At 49.2% G+C, this 27,544-nt stretch overlaps 1 protein-coding gene across 2 annotated transcripts in view; it reads right to left on the reverse strand.

Moving 5' to 3' along the window:
- TRIO (trio Rho guanine nucleotide exchange factor) overlaps positions 1 to 27,544 on the reverse strand; it is a 452,008-nt gene that overhangs the window by 281,525 nt on the left and 142,939 nt on the right. For both annotated transcript variants that reach the window (XM_045004406.1, XM_045004407.1), the window contains exons 4-6: positions 15,846 to 16,038; positions 14,546 to 15,058; positions 8,439 to 8,561 (exon numbers count right to left, since the gene is read on the reverse strand). In XM_045004406.1, coding sequence (XP_044860341.1) covers positions 8,439 to 8,561; positions 14,546 to 15,058; positions 15,846 to 16,038 — 829 coding nt within the window. The remainder of the gene's footprint in view (positions 1 to 8,438; positions 8,562 to 14,545; positions 15,059 to 15,845; positions 16,039 to 27,544) is intronic.

Raw genomic sequence — 27,544 nt, forward strand, 5'->3', positions numbered from 1 at the left:
GGGCTGGACACACGGGGGCATTGTGAAGATCAACCCTTAGGGCTTCAAGAAGAACACTGAATATCGCTAAACTCAAGTCAGTCTCAGAAGTTGATAATACTGAGTCAATGCTCTTTAAAGAAGCTCTAACACTTGAATGATTCCCAAATGGTCAGAGTAAACAGGCTGGCAATAAGTTGTGCTGCTATTGCTGAAGGCAGAAACAGACACTGAACATGCACAAAAGGGAAGGCCCTCTGGCTGACTGTCTTGAGATGGTAGGTTTGATCTACAAGTGATTGCAAGCCCCCAGTTCTGTAGGCTTCCCTTGATTCATGCTGTGTTTATTCCATATCTCTGGCTGTCCCGTTGTGGAATGACAACATGGCTCAACAGCAGAACCTAGAAAAAAACCAGTTTGGAAATGCCTTGTTTCCCATTGCACATTTTTAATGTAAGTAGAGTAAACAGGGCCCACTGTGATCAAATTAGAGATTAATGTTAGCTGCTGTACAACAGTTGCATTTTTACAAAGTGGTGTGTGTCGGGCCATTTGACAACTAAGTTCAATAGTTTTGTTTTAAAATGGTGTTCAGATAGGTGCTTTACTTGTGCCAAATACAGTGTGCTGAAGACTAGTTAGTTCTTTTCATCTTTGGAGATGAATCATTTGGAATAGTTTACCCTGCAGTTAGGAGCAACACTAGAGTACAGAAAAAGGGTAATGTATGCAGATGTGCTATTTCTTGTATTGCAAGGAAAAAGACTCAGCACTTGTCAAATTTATTCATCTGCAGACTAAACATATGAACTGGAGGTCATATACCCATAATTACACAGAAGGTTAACTATATCAGATTTAAAATAGCCGTTTGCTTTTTGTTCTTTTATCCATACTTAAAACATGCAACTGGCCCCACTCAGTCTCCTTGTGTATGCTCCCCTCCTCAGCATCTCTCACGGGACCCACAAAGACTCCTATAGGTCACAGCTTCTTTATTATTGCTGGACCCAGCTTGTGAGCTGGCAGCAAGCTTCCATCTAGCATTTATTCTGATTAATGGAAAACTAGGAAGTACAGCACCAGCTACGCCTGTCCATTTTTCTGGATAAGGCCATTGGCTGAACATACGTTATGCCTCATTCAGCAGTGAAGCCATTATCAGATACGGAACTCAGCGATGTTCAAGCTTGTTTTTTCAGGCATTATTGGGGGGGGGGGGGAGAAAGAGTAGTTTGTTTGTTTGTTTAAAGACCCTATTGTCTTGTTGAACCTTCAGCTGATATGCTCTGAAATTTAACCTTGAAAAAGAATTTTTATGAATCAGATTCTGGACAAAAACATTTATGAGACAAATCTACATTTGCAAACCCTATTTTCCCCCCGATTTGGGTTTAGATTACTCCGACTGATGACAGAGCCATTATAACCGAATTCAGCAACAACTTACACCTCCAAAATCTCTTGCATATAGAAAAGCTGTACATACCTAGCAGTTATTTTATCACTTTTCCTTCTCTCCTCCCCCCACCAACTTTGTCAGGGAGATGCAAGCTGAGGCAAGGGAGAGACAATCAATTTTTTTAAAATGAGAATATTTAAAACAGAATGTATGTATGCTGCGTATGATTACAGACAATTTTTTTTCAAATTGAGACCGTCAATTTACTGCTTACAAAGCATGTGACATTACTGATGACTGCAGTTTTTATAGGCTTCATTAAGATTGTTTGACGCTTTCCATGAAAGGACCCTGTTCTCAGTTGCCTTTAACTTTGCTTAACTTTAATTGTTCAGGTTGAACTTGATGGTATGTTTCATCCACAATGCTCCAGCCATTTCTCAAAGTGAGATTAAAGAAAAATATGTTTTGCCCATGTTGAAACAATTCTTTCAGCTGTTTCATTGAAATGTTTCATCCACAATGCTCCAGCCATTTCTCAAAGTGAGATAAAAGAAAAATATGTTTTGCCCATGTTGAAACAATTCTTTCAGCTGTTTCATTGAAATGTTTCATCCACAATGCTCCAGCCATTTCTCAAAGTGAGATAAAAGAAAAATATGTTTTGCCCATGTTGAATCAATTCTTTCAGCTGTTTCATTGAAAAGCTCTGTACCTCCATGCTTTGGAGTAAAGGCTCAGGTGACAGGTGACTTGCTAGTGTCTGGAATTGTGCCTTTGGCTGTTCCTAGGTTGAGCAGATAGCAAGTGTGAAAAATTGGAAACCCTCCCCCCCACCTTTTTTTTTTTTTTTGAGTTGCACATATAAGACAAGCCCCTAAGTCTGGTCACTAGCTATTCCTATGAAAAAACATCCAAAGTTGGTGCACATGTAATATTTGAAAAAATAACAGTTTGCACATGCACTGAATAGGCTTTGTGAAGATTGGCAGCTAAATTCACACAAGATTTAATCTGCACTGAATGTGCTCCAGCCCAGGGCTGCCGAAGCCAGGCAGGGATTCTCCTGCAATTGCTGCTCCCAGCTGTAGTGAGACCAGAACTAACAGCAGGGAGAGTCTCTCCTGTGCTTACTGCCAACCCCCCCCACTCTGGCACCCAAGCAACAAGGAGGAGGAAACCTCCTGTCCCTAATTCAGAGGGGATGAGAGCCTGTAGGATAGGGATCACTAGTGAGACAGGCTGGACTAGGCTGAGGCAAAATAGCTAACCATTAGAGAAGACTTGCCTACCGAGCTTGGAATAGAACCCAAAATAACTAAAAGCCAACATTCCTCTGCTGTAAGCAAATCTCTCTGAAACCCACTGGCAAAAAAATCCCATCCCTCTCTAATGTTGTTAGGAAAACCTACTGCTGCTATCAGTTACTCCATTAGCTGAAGAGGTCTGCATGGTGGATCTAAATCAGGGATTCTCAAACTTCATTGCACTGTGATCCCCTTCTGACAATAAAAATTACTACAGGACCCAGGAGGGGGGACCCAAGCCTGAGCCGCCCGAGCCCCACCACCCCAGGGTCGGGGCTCCCAAATCCAAAACCCAAGGGCTTCAGCCCCAGGCAGAGGGCCTGTAACCTGAGCCCCAATGCCCTGGGCTGTAAATCTTGGGCTTTGGCTTCAGCCCTGGGTGGTGGGGCTTGGGCTTTGGCCCTGGGCCCCAACAAGTCTAAGCCAGTCCTGGCAACCCCGTTAAAATGGGATTGTGACCCACAGTCTGAGACCCACGGATCTAAATGTTCCAAACCTGCTGATGAATAACATGGGTGTCAATATACTCTCACATGATGGAATTTGCTTTTTTTTTAAAAGGTAGGAAATTACACACACACACACACACACACACACACGACTGTTGAAAGAACATTAAGGTTGCAAAGTCACACACACAGAAGTTCAGATATACCAGAATTAAGGTTGCCTGTGCAATCTTTATTTGGCCCCCTTGTGCAGATGCATAAATTGGAGTTATATAGCAGAGGTGACCAAACTGTGGCTCATGAGCCACATTGCGGCTCTTTTACAGTTAAAATGTGGCTTGCGGAGCCTCCTTCCCTCCCCGCCCTCCCCGATTCTCCGCCTATCAGCGGAGGAGAGGTAGTGTGGGGCTTCTGCCCTGGTGTAGGGCAGTGGGGCTAGTTGCTTCTGCTAGAGAAGACTGGTGCCTGCGGGGCCGGGGGGGGGAACACAATTTAAAGGTTTGCCCCTCCCCCAACAGCTTGAGTCACAACCCCCTCTTACCATCAGCGGCCCCTCCCTGCAGCTCCCAGGTGTTAGCTGCAGGAAGAGGCCACTGCCTTTAGTTCCCTGGGGAGAGACAGCAGCAAAAGCAGCCTGAACACCTGCGCGCACACGCGCACACACACACACCCTGCAGCTCCCAGCTGTTTGCCACTGCCTCTCCCCACAGCAACAGCTCCCAGCTGGCTGGCTCCAACAGCTGCAGTGCAGGGGGGAGAGGGAGGCCCTGAGGCATCATGTGACCATGCAGGGTCAGCAAACCTGGCAAACATCTGGGGTGGCACGTGACTCCATGTGCCCCCTCACGCGTCACCTCTGGTTCTGCCCAATGGGGACAGGAGACTCAGGTGCCTCAGCTCTGGAACTTCAGAGGATCAGTACGTTTGGCCACCCCTCTTATAGTCTTTTATTACATGATCACATACTAATTTTTCCACAGGACCCCTGCCTCATTCAGTACATAAAACAGATGATCTCTGAATGAGCAGATATTCAATAATTTGTTTTCTCCTCATTGTTCAAACTGTGTGACTTCTTAATAGCATCACACTTGTTTTTGAAAAAGCTCATCAAGTTTACAATATAAAAGTATACATAATTTATTTTTTTCTACCCCTTTCCACTTGCCTAGACTTGGAAGTTTACACTGAATAGCTGGTCCTGAACAGGCTGGACTGATTTAAAATCAAAGCAACTTAAATCACTAATTTAAAATGATTTATTAGCAAGCAGGAAACTGATTTATATAAGTGATTTTAATCTAATTTTGAATCTGTACTCTTTAGGAATTTTCCTAAAGCAAGACTGATTTGGATTGGGTGGTAATAATTAAAACATGTTGACCTGCAGCTAAATATAGCCTTTCCACTAAATCTGGCAGAGGTTGTTTTTTTTTGCTAACAAGGAAGATATAGTGCATCTATATTCATTTGATTAAGCAAGTATATAACAACTTACATTTATGCAGATTCTCAATTTTTACATTTTTATGATGTTAGAAAACAGTGAATGATTCATTTCTTATTTACTAGATTATTTTGTGTTGAGCTCTATTTGGATGGAAATTTAAATTCAATTAAAATGCACCAAAACAGTTTTATTTAATTTATTAAATAAAACTATCTTGAGTGCTAGATACACAAGAAAAAAGTTTCGTGGTTTATCTAAGCACGTTTGTCATTTAAATTATCTATCTATTAAACAAAGCAAGTATCCAGGGCTGCCCAGAGGATTCAGGGGGCCTGGGGCAAAGCAATTTTGGGGGCCCCTCCCATAAAAAAAAGTTGCAATACTATAGAATACTGTATTCTCATGGGGGCCCTTGTGGGGCCCTGGGAAAAATAAACATTTAAAAACCTTCCGTATCTCAGCACAAACCCAGTTTTGAGAAAACTTCTTTTCAAGTCACCTTTACAAGGTATCACTGGTTCTCAGCATCAGCTAGCGCTAAAAGGCACTAAAGCTCATTAAAAGGGTTGGACAAATATTTTCCGTCAAAACTTTTTTTGGATCAAAAACTAGGGGTTTCTAAAAAATGGAAAAAAATCACAGACAATGTCTGCTTTCCTTCAAAATTTGTTGTGGTTTTTTTAATTGAAAAGCTGAAATTAGTCTGCCAAAACCTGAACATGATTTGGGGTTTCAGAAGCATGTGGCCAAATATTTGCTGCTTGCTGTGTTTGATTGTTTAAAGAAACAATACAAAAATTCTGCTTAAAAAAAATCCAAAACTTTTGAACCACCTCAGCTTGTGACCAAACGCCTGAGCCCATCCAGTCAGAGATTTTTCCAGGTTTCTGATACTCTGCTGGCTTCCTTGACTCATATCTGTCTCCATAACTTTGGGTTCATTTAGGTTAGAACATAAGAACATACCGACAGTGGCCAATGCCAAGTACCCCAGAGGGAGTGAACCTAACAGGTAATGATCAAGTGATCTCTCTCCTGCCATCCATCTCCATCCTCTGATAATCAGAGACTAGAGACACCATTCCTTACCCATCCTGGCTAATAGCCATTAATGGACTTAACCACCATGAATTTATCTGTTCCCTAGAGAATGGCTCCATGGGGTCCCTCACAAACTGACAGACCCCCAAATGCCCATGATCCAACCCCCCCTTCCCCTGACCACCCCCCAAAACCTCTGCCCCCTCCCTGTCCCCGGGACTCCCTGCCCCTCATCCAACCGCACTGGTCCCTTGTTGAGCTGTGTGGAGAAGGATATTCTATTTTGCAGAGGATTTCAATAGGGAGGATGGAGCCCTGGATTCTGAGCCAGTCTGGCAGGTGGGTTGTTAGGAGCCAAGCAGGTGACCTGGCAGAAAACCAGGCAGGTATAACTGAAACCAAACCAACTCCACAAAAAACTTGTATTTCAACAAATGCTAAACTTCAAAGAAACACTTCACCGGAATATTTCTGACCAGCTCTAGGTCCTAGGACTGGGTGCGTTGCTGTGTTTAAACTCCAAATGCTTGGTCCATTCTGCTCCATTCCACAAGCAAAATATTTAATCTTGAGAAGTATTTTATGAGCCCCAGGGTTGAGTCATCTCTGGCAGCAATGCTTTATCACATGCAGAGAGAGAGTAAATGTCTGCAGTGGCAGGGAAAAGCACCTCAGCTTTTTTTGGATTTGGAATATTAACAGAGAGCCCCCAGAAAGAAAGCATGGTTTTGTGGTTAAGGGGCTGGTTTGGAGTTTGCACGATGTGTGCTCAATACTGGCTGTCACAGACTTTCTGTCTCACCTGAGGCAAGTCATTTTATAGCCCAGGCCTCAGTTCCCCACCTCTAAAATGGAAATAAATCTTTCTTTGTTGGTCTTGTCCATTCAGATAAGAAGTGTTGTGGGGCAGGGTGTCTGTACAGTGCCCAGCATCATGGGGCCCTGATCTTACCTGAGCTCTCTAGGTTCTGTTGCAACATTAATAATCCCCCAAGAATGCACTCCTGTGCACCAGCTGGTCCTGGGTCTCAAGAGATGAAAAGGCAAGTCCAGCAACCTCCATGGCTATCTAGTCCCTATATCTTTTCATAACAAATTTCAAGGCAGAGAAATTCTATTAACACCCTCATTAAAACCTTGATTGTGATGGAAACACTGACTGGGCATTAGCTACATTGGTGCAAACCTCAACAGTGTAACTATAGTACAGAGGTAAAAGGACTCTTCAGTCCCCGGGACTCCCTGCTCCCTATCCAACCCCTCGCCCCCAGCCCTGGCTGCTTACCCCCTCTCCCGGAGCCTCAGCGTGTGTGTCCTGGAGCATCCCTGGACAGCGCTGCAGCCACGTGCCTCCGGCGGGGCCTGAGCTCCTCCCCGCTCAGAGCCGCGTGGTAAGGAGGCGGGGTTGTGAGCTCCAGTGCGACCAGAGCTCCTGCTGCTGGGCCCAGAGCTCGCAGCCCCGCCCCCTTATCATGCGGTTCTGAGCGGGGAGGAGCTCAGGCCCCGCTGGAGGCACGTGGCTGCAGCGCTGTCAGGGACGCTCTTGGACGCGCGCGCTGAGGTGCCAGGGGGATGGCGGGGGCGGAGCCTTAGCCCTTCTCGCGGGGGCCCCTGCGGGCTCGAGCTGCGCCCCCCCATCCCGCCCCCCAGGCGGCCCTGCAAATATCTGTAGTTAGTGATCCAAACAGATTGTTTCTGAACACCATGTCCTACCTACATTTTAGAACTACTAGATCTCACCCTCTCGTACCTACTTTTTAATCCAGAGCTGAAGATGAAAACAAGCTTTCCTGGTTTTTCAACTCCCAAGTGGTTTCTTAGCTTTGAATTAGTGATTGAACTGAACTAGCTGAATAAACTGAAATCAAGAAAATAGTCCCTGTGTATCTGCAGAAATGGCTCCTGATGTCAATAGCTGGTTTAGCACTTTAAACTCTGGTTCCAGGTGCTTAGCCAGTAACTGACACCAGTTCTGTGGTCTAACTTTGTTTAAAATTTGGCAGGCAAACGTACTAATTATTTTTTATTCAATTTAAAGAAGTTAAGGTTTTAACATAGGTTAATTCCAAGTTTAATTTTAAATAGGTTTATTTTAAAAACAAACCTGCATTTAATTTAAACTTTAAAAAATCTGTTTTTTTTAAAAACATCCATTTTTGTCCACATTGGAAGATAGTAAGTACCCATTCCATGAGAAAACATTTACTTCAACTTCAGTCTGTTATGTCAGAATGATAAATGATCCCCTTTAAAAATTGAGGATTGTGAATACTGAGCTGACAGGCTCTTTCATTGAACAATGAAATTTCTTATAAGCATTCAAGCATAAGTTGGAGTCAATTTATGGGTTTTCATATAATTAATTCTGCCCACATTGTGCACCCATCTAGTATCATTCTTCATTTAAAGCCCTACGCGTTTTCTCTGAAGTTGCTGGCAATTTCTAAAGCAATATTTGAGACTCCACTACTGAACTGCTTGCTAGTAGTTGCCCAGGAACTATTCATTATCTGTATGCTGTACTTTCACCAATACTGACATGTGGTCTAATGGACAGGATACTGGGAGACATGGGGCCAGGAGACCTGGATTCTACCATAGGTCTGCCATTGAACTGACACACTTTGGTAAAGTCATATTGCCTCTATGTCTATTTCCCCTCTCATCGGTTCTTCAGATTCTAAACTCTTTGTCTCTCACTATGCATTTGCACAGAAACATGGTCCTGATATTCGTCAGAGACTGTAAAGGTTTCCATAAAATCCAACAGCTGTGCAAGATAAACTGTTTTGCAAGTCACGTTTCTTACCATACAGTTCATGGCAAAGTGATTGTGCTGCGTCTGCAGCTCCATAGCGTGGGGGTGACTGGTTCCAATCTCTGTGTAACTATTCAGAAACAGACCTTTGTTGTGTGTGATCCAGTCAAACATCTACAAGAAAAACAACAACGAGATCACTCATTTACGATGCAATGACAAGCTATAAACGAGGAACATGTGATTTCGCGAGAGACACACACAGACACTACAATAATGAAGCCTGAAGTTGCAGTTCATTTTTGCTACTTTGTTAATTTCAGTGTTAACCATCTCACAGTTTTCTCAGACTTTTTTTGGGGGCTGAAAGCACTGTGCTAGATCTCAGCGCAAAGATTGTCTTTACCCCATACTCTAGCTGCAGCAAAATCTGCTCCATTAAATTAGGGCCAGAGGAAAAAAAACATTTACTAGAAGTGTGAAGGTATTTCACAGGTAATGCACAAATAAAGACCTCAATTATAAAGCATCTACATTTTCATGTTGCTAATCTTCTCAATGCTAGCTTGCTAAATTAAAAAAAAAAATTAAGACAAGCTATTAAAAGTCTAATTGTATAGCTGCTCAAAAATCTAATTTTAGTTATGTAATTGCCTGAAGCCCTAGCCACATTTTATTTAAATTACAGCAGTGCAGCTTAAAGCCTATGCAATTATACAAAATCTATATGTTCAAGTATACTATCACAACTTCTTCCATTTTTGTCTTAAATACAATAGTCACAAAATCCTACATTATGACAATGCCAAGGTTTTTTAATTCAACATAAATGCAGGAAATGCAAGTTATACTCCCAACCACCATCTAAGGGCTTGGCTACACTTACAAATTTGCAGCGCTGCAGCAGGGTGTGAAAACACACCCTCTCCAGCGCTGCAAATTGCGGCGCTGCAAAGCGCCAGTGTGGTCAAAGCCCCAGCGCTGGGCTGAATGTCAGGAGCTAGGAGCAGGAAAAGCCAAGAGTGTGACAGCTTCGATGTGAGGGCAATCCAGACGTACCTGATCAAACAGGTTGAAAATTAGAAGAAAATCTCAGGTCTGCGTGACCCATGCCTGCAGACTTGGTGTTTCTAAGCCTGCGCTTGGGCATCCATACTGCACTGGAAACCCAGACCTTACAACCATGCTGGCACATCCAAACTGCTTTACGCAGACCCAAGTCAGAACTTCAGCTTCTCTGGGTGTTTAGCATCATATCCCAGAGTTCCTAGCTCTCTAGCTAGCTGAAACTGCTGAGTTTGGTTATGGGAGAACCTGTCTGTGGAAGTTGACAGGAAGTACTTTGCATGGTTTTAGACCACCAACACATCCAGCCAAGCAATTTTGAGTCCACATGCTCCCAGCAGTCAGAGCCATCGACATGGATTCCAACTTGGCGGAGAAACTTTTCCATCTCATGCTTTGCCTAATTCGTGAACTAGGACTGGCAGCATCTACAAGATGCTGGTGGACATTGCAGTGGCAGTTTCTGAGCTGCCAAAGGCACCTCTCAGAAGGGGGTACTGATGTGCCAGCCACGACCCAGCTGATGCTGCTCATGTCTGTTACCTTAGCCACAGATTCCCTCTATGTAGACCAGCACTTCTGGAACAGGGCCACAGCACAGATTGGTAGGATCACATTGTCATACCGACTTGGGGTGACTAGCAAAGCACAGTCCTTTCGCATGAAGAAACAGATGTTCCTGGAGGTATGCAATCAGCATGCCTCATCCTCCAGTGCCAGTACAACCACATGAAGGCAGCCAGGCCAGTCTAGAAGCAGGTCACCATAGCCATCTGGAAGCTAGTACCTCAGCCTGCTACAGATCTATGGCTAACCAGCTTAGAGTTGGCAAATCACTGTGCGAGGAGTTGTGGCAGAGGTTTGAGAGATGATCAGGACTGTGAAGTACTGAAAGGTGGCAGGCACTACAAATGTTACTGCACAATGCCTGGGAGGACAAGAGAAACCTCTTCTAGTAGATTCAGGACACTCCTGGATTTCTGAACTGGTATACACAGCCAGACAGTGCATCTGTCCTAACTGGTGCTGGATCCAGATGTCCCACAGAAAGGAGGGAGGCTTTGTGTGCCCACAAACCAGGTTTGCATGATGCCATGGAACAAAGGGGGAACAAAGTGTTATGTTAAGTCATGCTCTGTATGGGCGAAAGGCAGCTGTGGGATTTTCTTTAAGTGTGTTGGTAATATCAATTCTGGAAACACGTTCATAAATGTATGGAGATTAATACATTTTATGAACATTGGCCAGGTACTTCAATTCAGTTTATGGATTACGCTGAAGTTTGTAAATTTTTATTATTAAATTTACTGAGAATGGGCATGTGATGACTTATTAATGTTTGCCACTTAAGATTACATATAGTAAAACTTGAATTCCACACAAGGCTACAGTAGCAAGATTTTATTTAATACATATAGTAAGATACCAATATAAGAACCAGAAAAGCAGACCAGCTGCCCAGAAAACATACAACACAATTACCAAGTTCTGTGCCAGAACAGTGAAAGGTGCATGTTACCAAATGACATGGCCAACTATTCCTGGGTGTCCCCTGCTTGACTTTCTGGTGCATTTTATACCTGTGGGCTGCAACTGGACTTGAATGGATGAATCCAGAGGGTACATCTGCCCATTCCATGTGCTGCTGTTCATTGACGGTGACATAATCCAGCCAACTGCTGAACTGCTACACAGTCTGCAAGACACACACTAGAGTGGAGGGAATTCAAGGCATGGGGCTAAAGCTGGCAGCGACAGTAGAACCTGCAGTGTGGTAGCCATGAGTAAAAGTAATAGCTTGAACTGCTCCTTCTGCTGCACTCTGTCTTCCTCCTTCAACCTGCAGGCATGCTCCATGAATCTCTCTGCCAAGCCCTGCTCACACTGTGCAGTGTCTCTCTCTTTCCACTCTTCTCTCATCCTTATCCTTCTGATATTTCATTGGGCGCTTCTGGAACTTTATCTGCTGATTCATTCTACCTAGAATCTCTCCCACCAGCTCATCTCAGATTTTCTGCTTACCTGCAGAAGGTAGGTCCACTCCCCCAGGCTCCTAGTGCCATGTATTTGCCCTGCAGAGGTGGAAGAGTCTCGAAGGGGAGTAGGGGGGAGGGAGAGCACATTATTGTCCAGTCATTAAAAATTATTATATTTTCCACTTTATCAAAGTGGATGCTTTAATTCAAGGTCAAAAGATGTTACTTTTCATCAGTGGACTGTATTTTATTCACACAAAAAACATTGGTCATTGAAGATCTCCTCCAGAACAGCACTGAAAGACATGGACCAAATTACACATTGCTGTTTTGTTTGGACACATAATAGCCAGCTTTTTGGGGGACTCAGTTTACAGAACAGTGTGGGCATGGCTAATTTATAAGTTGCATTGTATTAGAGGGGAAGAGTATGTAAGGTTAATTGTAGGGCCCCAATCCATCCTTATAACAGCCATTAACTAGTTAAAAAAAAAAAAAGTATGATAACCGCTTAACTTTCTTCCTCATTTTACTGTATCCATTTTGAATTCCAAGTGGCGGTGGGAGGAAAGCGGGGGGCGCTAAGGGAATGGCATGGGTTCTGCCATGAACAGAAGCACATCCGAACCCTGGCTGGTATTCATAACATAATAGACATACGGAAGGGAGGATTATTAACGGACATGGCAGCAGAAGCTTACCAGGGTCCGGCTTCAGCGTTTTCTCTGATGCCGATTCTAGAGCGCGCTGCTCCCAAGGCCTGTCCCCAGACAGCTCCTCTGAGTAAGGACCCAGGATATCCTCTATCTACTCCAGTGGCATAGCCTCTTCGGTTACCGGCCTCAGCACCAGCGTCACTTCTTGCCATTCATCCAGCTCTCGTCCAGCGGTGCCTGTGATTGGGGGCGTATAGGGGCACCATCCCCACTCAGCATAGGTCATGCACCATTGTGTGCTCAGTGCACACTACAGTTCCCAGTACCCAGATGAATTTCTCATAAGAGGTAGGAAGACAGGGAGTTCCCCATAGGTTCTGTTGACATCCTTGACTCTGCAGTACTTGGTCTTCAGACACTGGCCCAAGTCCAGAAGGGTTCCTGGCCTAGTCAGACTAGTTTCTGTGTGGACTGAAAGGGGTTTGGGCTTAAACCCAATTTAGAGTCTAGGCTTCATGTGTTGCATATGTGGCCCACAATGGTAAATAGGTTGAGAACCACTGTCTTAAGGCCTTATCTGGACTAGAACAAAAAGGTTTGTGTATTAGAACATACTAGCTAGCACAGACAAGTTTAGCGTGATCCCTTTAAAACTTGCTGAGCTGCTTAGCACGTGTTATCTACTTAAAGGTAATAAAGATAATAATTGGAGATGTACCAATCTCCTAGAACTGGAAGGGACCTTGAAAGGTCATCAAGTCCAGCCCCCTGCCTTCACTAGCAGGACCAATTTTTGCCCCAAATCCCTAAGTGGCCCCCTCAAGGATTGAATTCACAACCCTGGGTTTAGCAGGCCAATGCTCAGACCACTGAGCTATCCCTCCCCCCAAAGAAATACCCCTGCTCAAAGCAGGACCAATCCCCAGATTTTTACCCCAGTTCCCCAAATGGCCCCTCAAGGATTGAACTCACAACCCTGGGTTTAGCAGGCCAATGCTCAAACCACTGAGCTATCCCTCCCCACCCTTAATAACTTAATACCCACACCTTTTTTCCTAGTCTAGACAAGAACAAAGAAACAACATCAATCACCACAGAGCATGGGTACCCATATAAGCAAATCCCAGAGGTGAACAATCTCAGCTTTATCAACTCATAACCCACCTATTCCAGTCATTGGGAGATATTTTTTTTCTCAGAGACTGAAAAGACAGAACTCTGAGTGACTGGCATAAACCCTACAACCAAAACTTTTAAGCAGGAGTTAACAATATGAATAAGGAGCTTTTCAAGTAAGACAATAAGGAAAATAATTGTCAAGTGCCATATTTAGGTGCCTTAAACATTAACTCTTCCTTCATATGCTCTCTGTACAAAATCATCATGGCAAGAAATTTGCAGCTTTGTAGGCTTTCAGACCCTGCAAGAGTAACTGAATTAACAAATTTCTGAGAGATATGGGGCATCATGAATGTGTGTGGTTTTGCGCTAATGTAACCGTAATTAAGAGTTTTCCCCAACCACTATGTGCACCATTTATTTTTTTTCAGTTCCTGCACGGCAGAAACAGCTTTTATTTACTTTTTTTGATAATTTTCCTTTGGTCACAGATCATAAGTGGCATCTCCAGGAGCATTTTAGAAAATGGGCCAAAACCCACTCTTCAAGTGTTTTGGCAGTCTAATTTCAGCCTCTCTTAGGAAGACGCTACCATTTTTCTAGAAAGCTTCGTGTTCAGGTATACAATTGTCATCAGTTTCTAGTTATGTCACATCTTCTGATGCAGAACTGCTTTTACATTTTACCCTTTACCAAAGAAACCCTGGTAATACTATGAACACAAATGTGAAGTGAGTGTTCTATCTATGGCCATTCATTAGGCTTCCCCACAGCTAGGGTGTGCACTCTTTTCAAAAGAGATTATCAACCACTAAAAATGAATCTCAGGAAATTAGCACATCTGCCTTGCCCAGTAATTAACACAGGACTCAAACATGTCAATGTAGGCATCTTTTCCTCCTTCCTGTAGTTCATGAGAGTTTAACTCATTCTCACCACTTACAGACTGAGCAAGTGCCATCACTGCATTCATCCTGCTGCAACAGAGGGACATTACTCTTTAACAGCATGCACATTCATTTTGTGCCAGCAAAAATACCATTCTAATATAAACTTACTGCAACTGAAGTGTCTGTGTGACAAGGGTTTTGAGTGACAGTTAATCAAGTTCACTGAAACACCAATTATCCACATTAGAAACTGAGTTCAGAAAATACTAAAAGCCGCTTTGAATACAACAGTCCCTGCTACCTCAATGGAAAGTTGTACTTAGTAGTTCTTAGAGAATATTTTGCAGCTTTCCCTGGCACTTTTTTTTTTTTTTAAATCAGGCAAGACCAGCCTTAGTACCTTGCAGATGATGATGCAAGCTTGTTTCCCCTCTACCCCACAGCCCTTTTACCTTTTCAGCATCCTGCTCAAACAGCCTGAGCTGAAAACATTGGTCCAGTTTCAACTTCCGCACATGCCACATCTGATGCAGATGCTGCCGAGTTGAGTGCAGCCGGTCCAACATGGTGGATACTTTGGGTAAAAGGTTTTGCAAGTCTGCGTTCCCTGACCCAGAGTTCTTTTTGGGGAAACTTTCACTGCTCTGTATCCGCTGGAGCAGCTTTTGTCCTTCCAAGTCAAGGTCCTCAATAGGGGCCTTAATGACTTTCTTCTTCAATTGTGAATGCTCCTCAATCATATTTCGAGCACCCTCCAAGTCCTGAGGCAATTCCTTTTTAGCCAGTATATCCTGCAGTTCCTCCAGTCTGGACAGCATGTGGGTTGCACTGCTAATGTAGTCCTCAAAGGCAACTCTGATTTCGATCCATTCCTCATGGTTATACTCCAAACAGCCATCAAATTCTGGAGTTAGTTGAGAGGGGTCTACTACTTTGGTAAGGCCTTCCAGAGATACCATGTTAGTCTAAAAACACAATGAAGAATATTGCAATCACAAATCTGATGCATTTGGAAAATACAGTGAAAATACAGTTCAAAGCATCTAGTTAGTATTTTCTGTGCTTGTATTTTGAACATTAAAAACAACCAAGGCAACACACAATGCTTTATTTACAAAGCACATGTGGCCTTAGAAACCACAAATCTAGGTAGCAGAGCCTCTTGATTCCCATATATTTCCATTTCAAGGAGAGCACTTAGGTCAGCTTTGGAAATCTTACCCTCTGGGAGGCAAGATACTAAATCCTGCAGAAACCCAGTCTCTTGTTCACAATGGGTTTTTACAGGTAACTTTTGTTTTTAAATAGTACCACTTAAAAATGTCTCATGTTTACATTTATCATCTCATCATGCTTCGTGAGAAACAACTACACTCCTTTTGGCAACTCTTTTGGTTAAAGTTTTGAAGTACCCATTGAAGAGTGGGAGGACAAGACCACAGGCTGGGTGGCGGCTTTCCCTTGCATGTCATACTGGTATTAACACAGTTACCACTACCTTGGCTAAGTGGAAAAATCTCTTCCCTTCATAGGAAGAGGCCAATATCTTTTTCATGAATTTAACACAGAGATTGCTTTAACATGAGACTAAAAATAGACCCACACTTCTTGCAGTCCTGCAGCTTGATTTAGCTCTCCAAGGTCCAAACGCCAAGGTTCAGCTCAACTATTTTTAATAAAAACCTGAGTTAGTTGGATCAAAACTCCCCATGAACTAAGCAGTAAGTCTACATTTGTCTATCTTGCTATTACCTCAAATTCAAACTTAGAGCTGCCGAAGTTAGTCCTCTGTTTTTGCCAGAAGTTGTCTGGCTTGATTATCAGTGCAACGTGAATACAACAGGGAAAGGATTCCTGTAAAATCTTCAGCAGAGGCTTAATAGAGTCCCATTTAGATCCACGCATGTCTACAATCACTGTGAATCCTCGTTTACAAACTTCTTCACTGGGGGGAGAAAGAAAAAGAAAAGAAAATATTAATATTCACTATTACAAGTTAAAGGCCAAATTAGGCTTCTCTTGTTCCATCACAACTCTTGGTAATTCAGTTGCCTGTGTAACAGCAGCAGGATTTGGCCTAAATGCTTACAATCGGACGTACTAACCAGGTCTAGAACTACACCCTGGTAAAGGAAACACAAAACTTGCTCTTAGTCAAGATTAATATTTCATTTCCAAGCTCTCTATGTACTTATCATTCTTCAGCCTTGTTGTGAATCAGCAGAGCAGCAACCATATTTACAAGTTGTTTTTCAATGCTGTACTAGTATCATTCATTTTGTATACCTATATTTTATTCTTACGCTGTACCCCATGGAAGGATACACAGTCCACTTTAGCAGCAAAATGCATTAATACCTGATTTTTTTTTTTTATCTCTTGTGCACATCAATGACATACCTCTTCGTGTCTGGAGAGTGGGGGTACTCTAGTACCCAACTGCGCTATGCAAATTAACTTGATGAGTCTCAAACAAAAATGCATGAAGACAGTTAATAGGTATCTATGAAAGATGTGTCCAGTGTATGACAAAGTTCCTCCTCTACCTTGGTGGGTCCTGCGCTCATTGGCGGATTTGCTCGCCTCACAGATTCACCATGTGGGTCGAGAAACAGTCTAGAGACCTTCCCCTCTGGTAAAAGCCACAGTTCAGGTCAGTTCCTCCTGTGTGTGATCAGGAGTTGGGAGGTTTGGGTGGAACCCGGGCCCGCCCTCTACTCCGAGTTCCAGCCCAGGGCCCTGTGGACTGCAGCTGTCTAGAGTGCCTCCTGGTACAGCTGCATGACAGCTACAACTCCCTGGGCTACTTCCCCATGGCCTCCTCCCAACACCTTCTTTGTCCTCATCACCAGACCTTCCTCCTGATGTCTGATAACGCTTGTACTTCTCAGTCCTCCAGCAGTACACCTACTCACTCTCAGTTCCTAGTACCTCTTGCTCCCAGCTCCTCGCATGCACACTACAAACTGAAGTGAGCTCCTTTTTAACTCAGGTGTCCTAATTAGCCTGCCTGCCTTAATTGGTTCCAGCAAGTTCCTGCTTCCTCTGGAACTGCCCGTTACCTTACACAGGGAAAAGGGATCTACTTAATCTGGGACTAATAGATCTCTCCCTTCTAACACTCTCCTGCTGCTGCCCTCTGGCCTGGAGGGTGGAGGAAGAGGGTGGGGGGGTGGCTGCTACTGGGCCCTTGCTGTTACTGCTCCAGCTACTCCCTTGGCTGGGCCAGACACCACCACCTGCCCCCTTCTCTGCTACCCAGTTGCTGGCTGGCTGCTGAACCTCCCCTTGCCGCTGTTGCTCCAGCTACAGCTCCAGGGGGGAGGGGCTGCTGGCCCACTCCCCAGAAGAGGGGAGTGAGGGACCCCAGCCCAAGCCATTGCTGCTGTGGTCATTACCACCATCTGAGCGGGGTCCCTCCTGCCTGGCCACCAGACCACCACCTGGAGCTGCTGTGTTTGCTGCTGGGGAGTTGCTGGAGCCCCAAGGAGGAGAGGACCACCTGTTGCTGGGGGAGCGCACAGAGACTCTGAAGACCATCGTGGAGGGGGCACTTAAGGACTGAGTAACTTTCAAACTGTGCTCTTGTAGTGGGGGGTTTAGACTGTGTTTGTGGGGACACGGGGGTGTGGCGTGGAGGCTGCCCCCTGGTCCATCCGTGTCCCCCTTCACTCCCTCCATCACTCCCACTGGCTGCTTACCATCTGCCTCCAGCTCCTGCCTCCGGGACTGAGCTGCTCGCCCAGTTTGCCATGCCCATTTCCACCATTTGGGCCTGCAGCAGCAGCCAGCCCAAACGTTGACTTTAAGTGCAAGCGCTCATGGGCACACACACCCCCCCTGGACTGACCCCTCCTCTTTGCAACAGGGCCCCCAGCTTTACCCCTTGCTGCCTACCCTCTTTGCCCCTGCAGGCTTTGCCCCTCCCCAGCCCCAGCTTCAGTTCGTTTGTCTGCCCCACCCGTTTCCCTCTGCAGCAGGGGTCGGCAACCTTTCAGAAGTGCTGTGCCGAGTCTTCATTTATTCACTCTAATTTAAGGTTTCGTGTGCCGGTCATACATTTGAACATTCTCAGAAGGTCTCTTTCTATAGGTCTATAATATATAACTAAACTATTGTATGTAAAGTAAATAAGGTTTTTAAAATGTTTAAGAAGCTTCATTTAAAATTAAATTAAATTGCAGAGCCCCCCAGAGGGGTGGCCAGGACCTGGGCAGTTAAGTGCCACTGAAAATCAGCTCATGTGCCGCCTTCGGCATGCGTGCCATAGGTTGCCTACCCCGATCTACAACTTTGTTTGCCCCGCCCCTGAAGCCAGCCCCTGGGTCTCCCTATCCTGCCTCCAACCTGTTTGTTCCCCTCCCCCTGAAGTCTCCCCAGCCCTGATTAGCCCCTCCCCTCCTGTGCCCATGCCCCCTCCCATGCGCTTGTGCCCCTCCCTGTTTGAGTCTGACCCCTGTATCACTGCACCCACCCCACCCCATGTTGTTACATCCCCCGATCCCTTAGTGCAGCTACAGGAGCCAGAATTCCAATCCGAGTCGGTGACTGATGCCCCACCCCAAGTCCTTGATAGCCCGCCCACCCATTTAGCCCTCCTCTTCTGGCATCCTCCTCCCCTGCCTGCAGCCTAGCAGGGAGGAGTGGTTGCCCTCTATCCCTGCCCTCCTTCACGGTTTGTCCTCCCCCCCCGCTCTCATTATGGTGAGAGACACAGTGGGAGAGACCGCTGGAGCAGACCCCCTGCCTCCCCTCCACCTGTCCCCCATCTCAGGGGCGGCTCCAGGCACCAGCACACCAAGCACATGCCTGGGGCAGCAAGCCCCGGGGGGCGCTCTGCCGGTCGCCGCGAGGACGGCAGGCAGGTTGCCTTCGGCGGCATGCCAGTGGAGGGTCGGCTGGGTCCATGGCTTCGGCGAACCTCCCACAGGCTGCCGCCGAATCCGCGGGACCGGGGACCTCCTGCAGGCAAGCCGCCGAAGGCAGCCTGCCTGCCGTGCTTGGGGCAGCAAAATACCTAGAGGTGCCCCTGCCCCATCTACCCTTCAGGCCTCCACCTCACCCGCTGCTGCTGAAGCACCTGTTACCACCCCCGCTGGGGCACCGGCAGACAACTCGATGACCTCCGCTGCTGCCACATCCCTTGCCCCCTCTGATTCTGGGGGAGCTCCCCCAGCTGGCGGGAAGGGCCAGGGCAAAAAGAAGGGTAAGGGCCCCACCAAAAAGACCAGGCCCTCTATGGCAGGGGCTGCCCCAGCTGCCACGGCCCCGCCACCAGCCGCAGCGTTCCTCCCCGTTGCTCCCTCCACCAGCTCTGCGGGTGCCCCGGCCCCCAAGGCGTACACCCAGGTGGGGGTGGCCCCCATGCCTGGCAGTATATCATCTCTCCCGACCACCGCCTCTACCACCATCTACAGTGGCCAGGACCTCTTCCCCCCCTTAACCAGGAAGCACGTTGTCTGCTGCCTCCTGGTACCCGCTTTGCCCCAAGTGGAGACCTACGTGGGGCGTTGGCAAGGGTGGTGGGCCCCATGTCCATCATGGCAGCCTCCAAAATGTACAGAAAGGTCGTCTTCTTCCTAGCACTGGAGGCCGCCGCCCAGGAGGCAGAAGAGAAGAGCCTGGCTTGGGGGGGGGGGGGTGTTCATCCCCCTGGAGCTGCTACAGGACCTGGGTGGCCGCATACTCCTGCCTTCTGTCCCTCCCTTCCTTCCCAATGCCACCCTGCTGCCTGCCCTTTCTACCCTGGGGAAACCCATCTCCATTATCAGCCCTCTCCCACTGGCCTGCAAAGACCCCGCCCTCCATCACGTCCTCTTGTTCCGCCGGCAGGTGCAGCTTCAAGTGTTGCCGGCGGCGCATGACGGAGAGGCGCTCAAGGGGTCCTTCCTGGTCCCCTACCAGGGGCCCCGCTACCGGGTGCATTATTCTACAGGGGAGGCCTGGTGCTATCTCCGCCGGGCAATAGGACATGTCCAGAAGGACTACCTCCTGGCCCAGCAAGAAAGAGCATCCGGGATCCCCGAGCCCCAGCAGGGCACTGGCCCCATCATTGCCGGCACCCCTGGCTGTCCGGCACCCAGAGCCGCCCCCTCCTCCTCAGCCCACCACTGCTCCCACTCAGGCCCAAGGGGTACCTCCCCCAGCACGCCCAGACTAGCAGGAGAGCTCTGCCTCCACTGCTTGTGGTCTGGCGGGACCTCTGGAGGAGGGGGCGGCGGGATACCGCTGGGCACGGGAAAGGGCCTGCCCCAGGGGGAATCTTCCATCTCTTGTGCCACCCTACTGCTACCTCCCCTAGTCATCGCCCCGGCCCCCCAACCCAACCCCTGCTAGCCAGCCCCCTGATGATGCCATGGAGGGCTGGGCCCTAGTGCAGGGGAAGCGGAAGGCTCGAGCTCTGCTCCTTTCCACCGATGCGGAGGCCCCCGGAAGACCAGGAAGGGGGGCACTGATGCCAAGCCTTCTGCTTTGCCCATGGGTGTGTTCCATCCACCAGTGCCAGCTGGGGAAGACGTGGCAGCATCAGAGGGTACCACCGCCCCTCCTCCGGAGTCCCTTCCTCCGGAGGCCCCCGCTGGAGCCCCTCCTGTCCCCTTACCATCTGAAGCCCCTGCAAACCCCGAGGCAGGCGTCACTTTGGGTGCTTGCGGACAGAACCCCAGGGTGGGAGACGGTGATCCCCCTTCCATCTACGAAGCGATTGAGGCCCTGGGTCTGACCCTGGTCACCCAGGGGGAGGGCGACCCTCTGCCAGCGGGCCTCAATCTGGGCAACCTCGCCCTGGCTCCCCTTTCCCCATGTACCCTCCCGCAAACTGCTATTTCCACTCCCGCCTCCGAGGAGCCCCTGGACTCTTCCACCAACCCGGCCACAGATGGCACCCCACCAGCAGCCGCCAAGCCTCTTGAGGTGACGGCCAGTGCCATGCGGCCGGGACCTGAGTCACCAGGGAAATCCCTCGTAGTTGCGGGGCAGCCAACCTCCTTCCCGGGTGGGGTCCCCATCACTGATTCTCCACCTACGGATGCCATGACCACAGCACCTACCTTAGAGTATGAGACTGGCATCGCCGAAGCCCCCCTCCCACCCCACAGACCCCGAGCCCAACTGCGGGGTGCCACCCCCCAGTGGCCCAGTGACTTGGGCCCCTGGTCCCACTATTGCTCCTTTCCCTGTCCTTATTCCTGACCCCAGCCCTGCCCTCTCCACCTCCCATGATGTTATTGCTGCCTCTGGGGCTGTCTCCTTCCCCTTCCCAGAGGGTGACCCCCCCAGGGAGCGGCCTTTGTGTTTCCCTGTCCCGACCCACTAGGGGCTGCTATCTTCCCACCGCCGCCACCGCTGAACCGGGGATCGAGGCGGGCCATGTGGCGCCGGCCCATTGGGCGCCACATCGGGGGTCTGCCCCCTGCATGCCCGTCTCGGTGGGCCACGGGGCTTTGACAAGGGCCCCACTGGGGAAAAGCCAAAGATCAGTGACCCCCACCCCCCAATACGCTGAGAGAAGAGCTGCGGGAGTTTTTAGAAGATGCCCGTGGCTCCTGCAACAAGGTACAGCTTGCACTCCAGCGATGGAGGGGATTTTCATCAGATCCTCCGGGCCGCAAGGGCCCTCATGGGGGTGCGTAAAAGGACCAGGAAGCAGGCTGCTGCAGCCTACCTGCGGGTCCACGGTTTCCGTGACTCCTTGCTCACTTACAGGGTGGGTCACGGTTTGCTGCGCGGCCCAATGGGGCCGCGAGCGTCCCTGCCGGCGAGGATCCCCCCCAGCCCTCCTCATGGCACCCGTCATCTTCGCTACATTGAACACCCAGGGCTGTAGGGTGGGTCTCTGCAGGTGCCATGTGCTCTCCTTCCTTCGGGGGGTGGGGGGTACTCTGTGATTTTCTGCAGGAGACAGGCAGGCAGGGGGGACAGGCAGGCAGGAGCCAGGGGGGACAGGGTCTATTTTAGCCACCTCACAGTTCATACAGCTGGAGTGGCGACCCTGTTCTCTCCCAACCTACGGCCCGCGGTGCGGGGGGTTGCCGAGGCTGTGCCGGGTCACCTGCTGCACCTCCAGGTCCGCATGGAGGGGCTCATGGTCAACCTCGTTAACATCTATTCCCTGACATCGGGCCTGGAGCGGCTGCATTTCTATCAGCAGGCATCCGCCTTCTTCGGCTCCTGGGATCCTCGTGAGTGCCTGATCCTGGGCGGGGACTTTAACACCACACTCGAGGAGCGGGACCGCTCAGGGACCGAGCAGTGCCTGTCCGCCACGGACATTCTCCGGGAGATCGTCAAACATCACTCCCCGGTGGACGTCTGACACGACCACCACCCAGATGATGTCTTGATGTTCACCTTCGTCCGGGTGAAGGCCCATCGGTTGCGCCACTCCCGGTTGGACCGCATCTACTTGTCATGTTTCCACCTTTCATGGGCCCACTCCAGCGTTCGGCCAGCTCCGTTTTCAGATCATCATCTTGCCATCATGATGGCCTCTCCCTGTGCGGAGAGGCCGGGGCCAGCCTATTGGCATTTTAACAACAGCTTGTTGGAGGATGTGGGCTTCATGGCATCCTTCTGAGAGTTCTGGCTGGACTGGCGAGGGCAGAGGCGCACCTTTCCCTCGGCGTGGCGGTGGTGGGACCTGGGGAAGGTGCGCGCCCGGCTCTTCTGCCACGACTATACCCGGGGCGCCAGCCAACGGAGGGATGCAGTGATAGAGCAGTTGGAACGGGAGGTCTTAGAGTTAGAGAGGCATCTGGCCGCCAACCCCGAGGATCCATCCCTCTGCGGAGCGTGCCAGGAGAAGCAGGAGGAGCTCCGGGCCCTCGATGACCATTGGGCCCGGAGTGCCTTTGTTCGATCCCGCATCCGCCTCCTTCGGGAGATGGATTGCAGCTCCCGCTTCTTCTACGCCCTGGAGAAAAGGAGGAAGGCCAAGAAGCACGTCACCTGCCTTCTGGCAGAGGATGGCACCCCCCTCACAGATCCGGCGGAGATGTGTGGGAGGGCCAGGACCTTCTACGCAGGCCTTTTCTCCCCGGATCCGACCGATCCTACTGCTTGCAGAGTGCTCTGGGACAGACTCCCGATGGTCAGCGTGGATGACCTAGATCAGCTACAGCTGTGTCTCACTCTAGCTGAGTTCTCGGAAGCCCTCCGCCACATGCCCACCAACAAATCTCCGGGCATGGACGGGCTGACCGTGGAGTTCTATTGCATGTTCTGGGACGTCCTCGGCCCAGACCTAATCACCGTCTGGGCCGAGTCCTCGCAGAGGGGGGTCCTCCCTCTCTCGTGCAGGCAAGCCATGCTTGCCTTATTGACGAAGAAGGGGGACCTCCGCGACTTACGGAATTGGCGTCCTGTCTCACTCCTCAGCATGGACTACAAAATCGTAGCAAAGGCCATCTCACTGTGGCTGGGGTCAGTGCTGGTGGACGTGGTCCACCCAGACCAGACCTACACCATCCCGGGCCACACCATATTTGATAACCTGTATCTGGTCCAGGACCTCTTGGAGCTCGGGTGTAGGGATGGTCTGTCATTCGCCCTCCTGTCCCTGGATCAGGAGAAGGTATTTGACAGGATGGACCACGGGTATCTCCTGAGCACTCTGTGGGTGTTTGGCTTTGGAACGCAGTTTGTGGGTTTTCTCCAGATGCTGTACACTTCTGCAGAGTGTCTGGTCAGGCTCAACTGGACCCTGACCCAGCTGGTCAGCTTCCGGCGAGGAGTACAGCAGGGGTGCCCCCTCTCGGGTCAGCTATAAGCTCTGGCAATCGAACCCTTCCTCTGCCTCCTCCGCAGGAGGTTGAAAGGGTTGGTGCTGCGAGAGCCGGAGCTGCGGCTGGTCCTGTTGGCATACGCCGACGATGTGCTCCTCGTGGTCCAGGACCTGGGCAACTTGGGGCAGGTGGAGGCTTGCCAGCCCGTCTACTCGGCAGCCTCCTCCGCCCGGGTCAACTGGGTCAAGAGCTCTGGCGTAGTGGTCAGAGACAGGTGGCAGGCGAGCTCCCTCCCACCCGCGCTTCAGGCCATCCTGTGGAGCACAGGTCCGCTGCTCTAGCTCGGCATTTACCTGTCCGCCACGCATCTGTCTCTGCTGGAAAACTGGTCCGGTTTAACAGGCAGGGTGACGGAGTGGCTCCGGAAATGGACAGAACTACTCCGGTGCCTCTCCCTCTGAGGGAGGGCACTGGTGCTTAATCAACTAGTCCTGTCTATGCTCTGGTACTGAATCAACACCCTGGTCCCGGCCCTGGGCTTCCTGGCCCACCTCCGGATGGCGATTCTGGAGTTTTTGGCCAGGACTGCACTGGGTCTCTGCAGGGGTCCTCCACCTGCCCCTAGAAGAGGGGGGGCAGGGCCTGAAGTGCCTACACACTCAGGTCCATGTCTTCCGCCTACAGGCCCTGCAGAGGCTCCTGTATGGTGCGGGTAGTCCGGCGTGGAGAGTGCTGGCCCACGCCTTCCTCCGCCGCTTCTGAAGGCTCCAATACGACTGGCAGCTCCTTTATCTCCATCTGAGAGGTCTTCTGCGAGACCTCTCTGGGCTGCCGGTCTTCTACCAGGACCTCCTCCAGACCTGGAAGCTGTTCTCAGCGACCAGGTCCATGGCGGCCACCGAGGGGGCAGATCTCCTCGCGGAGCCCCTGCTACACAACCCCCAGCTCCGTGTGCAGGTGGCAGAGTCCCCCTCGGTGAGCCAGAGGTTGGTCCTGGCAGAAGTTACCAGGGTTGGAGACCTCCTGAACTATGACCATGGAGACTGGCTGGATCCCCTGATGCTCACTCAGCGCATGGGGCTCTCCAGGTCTTGTACTCCCCAGTACGTACTTCAGGAGGTGAGGGCCGCTTTGCCACCCGCTGCTCGGGCCTACCTTGACCGGGTCCTGCGAGAGGGCACGCCCCGCCCAGCCTCCACTCCAGGCCCTGCGGACCTTTTTATCGGGCCTCTGCCCCATGGACCCAACCGGCCCCCCGGCCCCTTCACCATGAGCCGGCTGCACAACTTGCAGCCAGTTCGTTTCCAGACTGCGCCAAGGAAACATCTATACACGCTCGTGCTCCACACTCTTCACTTCCTCACCCTCGCCTCCCGCCCCGACACAAAGTGGCTGGACCTCCTGCCACCTCTAGAGGGTGAGGAGCCCTGGTGGGCCAGCCTATACTTTGCCCTGGTCCCGAGGCCCGCTGGGGATATCAGCTGGCACCTCCTTCATGGGGCCATGAGCATGGGCGTGTACTTGGCATGGTTTACCCCCTTCCTGGACACCTGGCACTTCTGTAGCGTGAGGGAGACCCTGGCGCACATTTACTTGGAGTGTGCCAGGTTGCAGCCCCTATTCTGGCTCACAAATATTTTGTTACGCTTCTGGCTGCACTTTTCCCCTCATCTCCTTATCTATGCACTCCCCATCCGTGGCCCCAAAAAGCCACAGGACCTCCTGGTTAACCTTCTCCTAGCCCTGGCTAAAACAGCCATCTATAAAACCGGGGAGAGGAGGTTGGCCAATGGGGTCTCCTGTGACTGTGGGACCTATTTCCGATCCTCCATCCATTCACATATCCGGGCAGAGTTCCTCTGGGCGGCGTCCACTGGCTCCCTTGACGCCTTCGAGGAGCAGTGGGTGCTGTCTGGGGTTCACTGCTCGGTGTCCCCGTCAGGTTCCCTTTGTTTGACTCTTTGATCTCACTCCCGTCCCTGTTATCTCATTTGTTGTCCCCAGAATTATTTGGTTTCCAGGCCCTGTGGATCCTCCCCTTAGGCTGGGGGGGAGGATGTCCTTTAGCAGTGGATGGGCTCCGCCCGCCCACTTCCTGGTTCCCAATGGGAACACTCTCTGGTAGCTATCTGGCCTGACCCTCTCACAAGTGTTAAACATTAGCAGTGCTGTGGACCCAAGGAGAAATAATCCAGACTGACCAACCTAAGAGTTAAGTATAATCTAAAAATAGCTGATGAAAAAGTTTTCCAGGCTGCTGAGGAAAAAAGTGAAGTCTACCCATTGAGCTCCGTTTTACTGGCTGAGCAGAAAGCAGCCCTACACTCTATAGCACTGGAAAGTCCTGATTTCCACTACAATCACTGTGGTCTTGTCATTAATGACACGGGGTGAGGCAATGATCTTGGGGTGAGGGACTATGGCATTACAGAGTTTCTTCCACCAGCAGCACCAAATGGGCACTCTTTGGGACTATTTTAGTGGAAATCAGGGTACTGGAAGCCCTTGCCCCATCCCTCCCCCAACCCATCTGGGCCATCCCACTCTGGCCAGGCACCTCATTTCTCTCCATATACTGAGTGACCCAATGGCCAAATGACAAACTCATTGTCATAATGACCATAGTCATTTGGCCAGAGAGCATCTGTAGGCTGGTAGCTGGGTCTCTCAAAGCCACTGGTCTAAAAGTTGTAAGGAGGGTGCTACGACCTCCACCCCCAAATGCCTATTTGTGACTCTGACCCTTTACAGATGTCAGAATAAAAATCCATTTCAGGCCAAACAAACATTTTCATTTAAATGCTTCCCCATACACTAATTTTTTGATTCACTGACATTTTCTGCAAATTTTGGATTCAGTTTGGGTCAAACTTTTTAATTATTATTGTTGTTTTGGAACTGCCAGCGAACCAGGAAAATCCATTATTCACCTAGCTCTATGTACAACAGTTATGTGCTCTTATTTTTAGTCTGGAAAGAAACTGCAGCAAACTTTGAAAGCACATCACCAAATCAATGGGACTACACGTGAGTGAATTTGGACCACTTGAATGAGCAAGTTTTTAAACATCGAGCCCTAAAAAATAATTTATTCAGAGTTGGGTCAAAAAAGGTCAAGTATTTTAAAATGTTTGGTTTTGACTCAACTAACTACATTCTAGAGAATTTGCTCATCAATTTTCGTGCAGCAAAGCAGCAGCTTGATTTAATCCTTACCTTTTACATTTTTTTAAAAATAAGGCTCTGGCTCAGATCACCTTTAGGTTTATTAATTTCACATCACATTTTTTCTCAACTTAAGTTTTCTAAAGGTCAAACTGAATGCTGGTGTGAAACCAATCTGCTCAGAGAAAAAAATTAGACACAAATGTAGCCATATTTATTATCCCTGAACAAAAGCAACATAAAAATTGCTGTAGCAGAACTCTCAAAGAGTGAATTTATGACAAGAATTTCAAAAGCATCTAGTTAATTGAGAGTACAAGACCCAGTGACTTTCAACAGAACTTGGGCTCCTAATTCATTTTTGAAAACTAAGCCTCAATCCAGTAGTTGTTCCCTGGCAGTGGTCTACTCAGAAAAAGATAAAACCATGCTGGAGTTGGACTTTAACTGGGGTGGTAACTGAGAGAAGACAATACCGCTCAGGCTTAGCCAGAGATCTGCTTATACCCTGAAGCACTGCTACTGTTACCCATTTTAATAGACATATCCTAGCACAGTGGCCTT

Source organism: Mauremys mutica, chromosome 2 (genome assembly GCF_020497125.1).
Source record: "Mauremys mutica isolate MM-2020 ecotype Southern chromosome 2, ASM2049712v1, whole genome shotgun sequence".
NCBI classification, from domain to species: Eukaryota; Metazoa; Chordata; order Testudines; family Geoemydidae; genus Mauremys; species Mauremys mutica.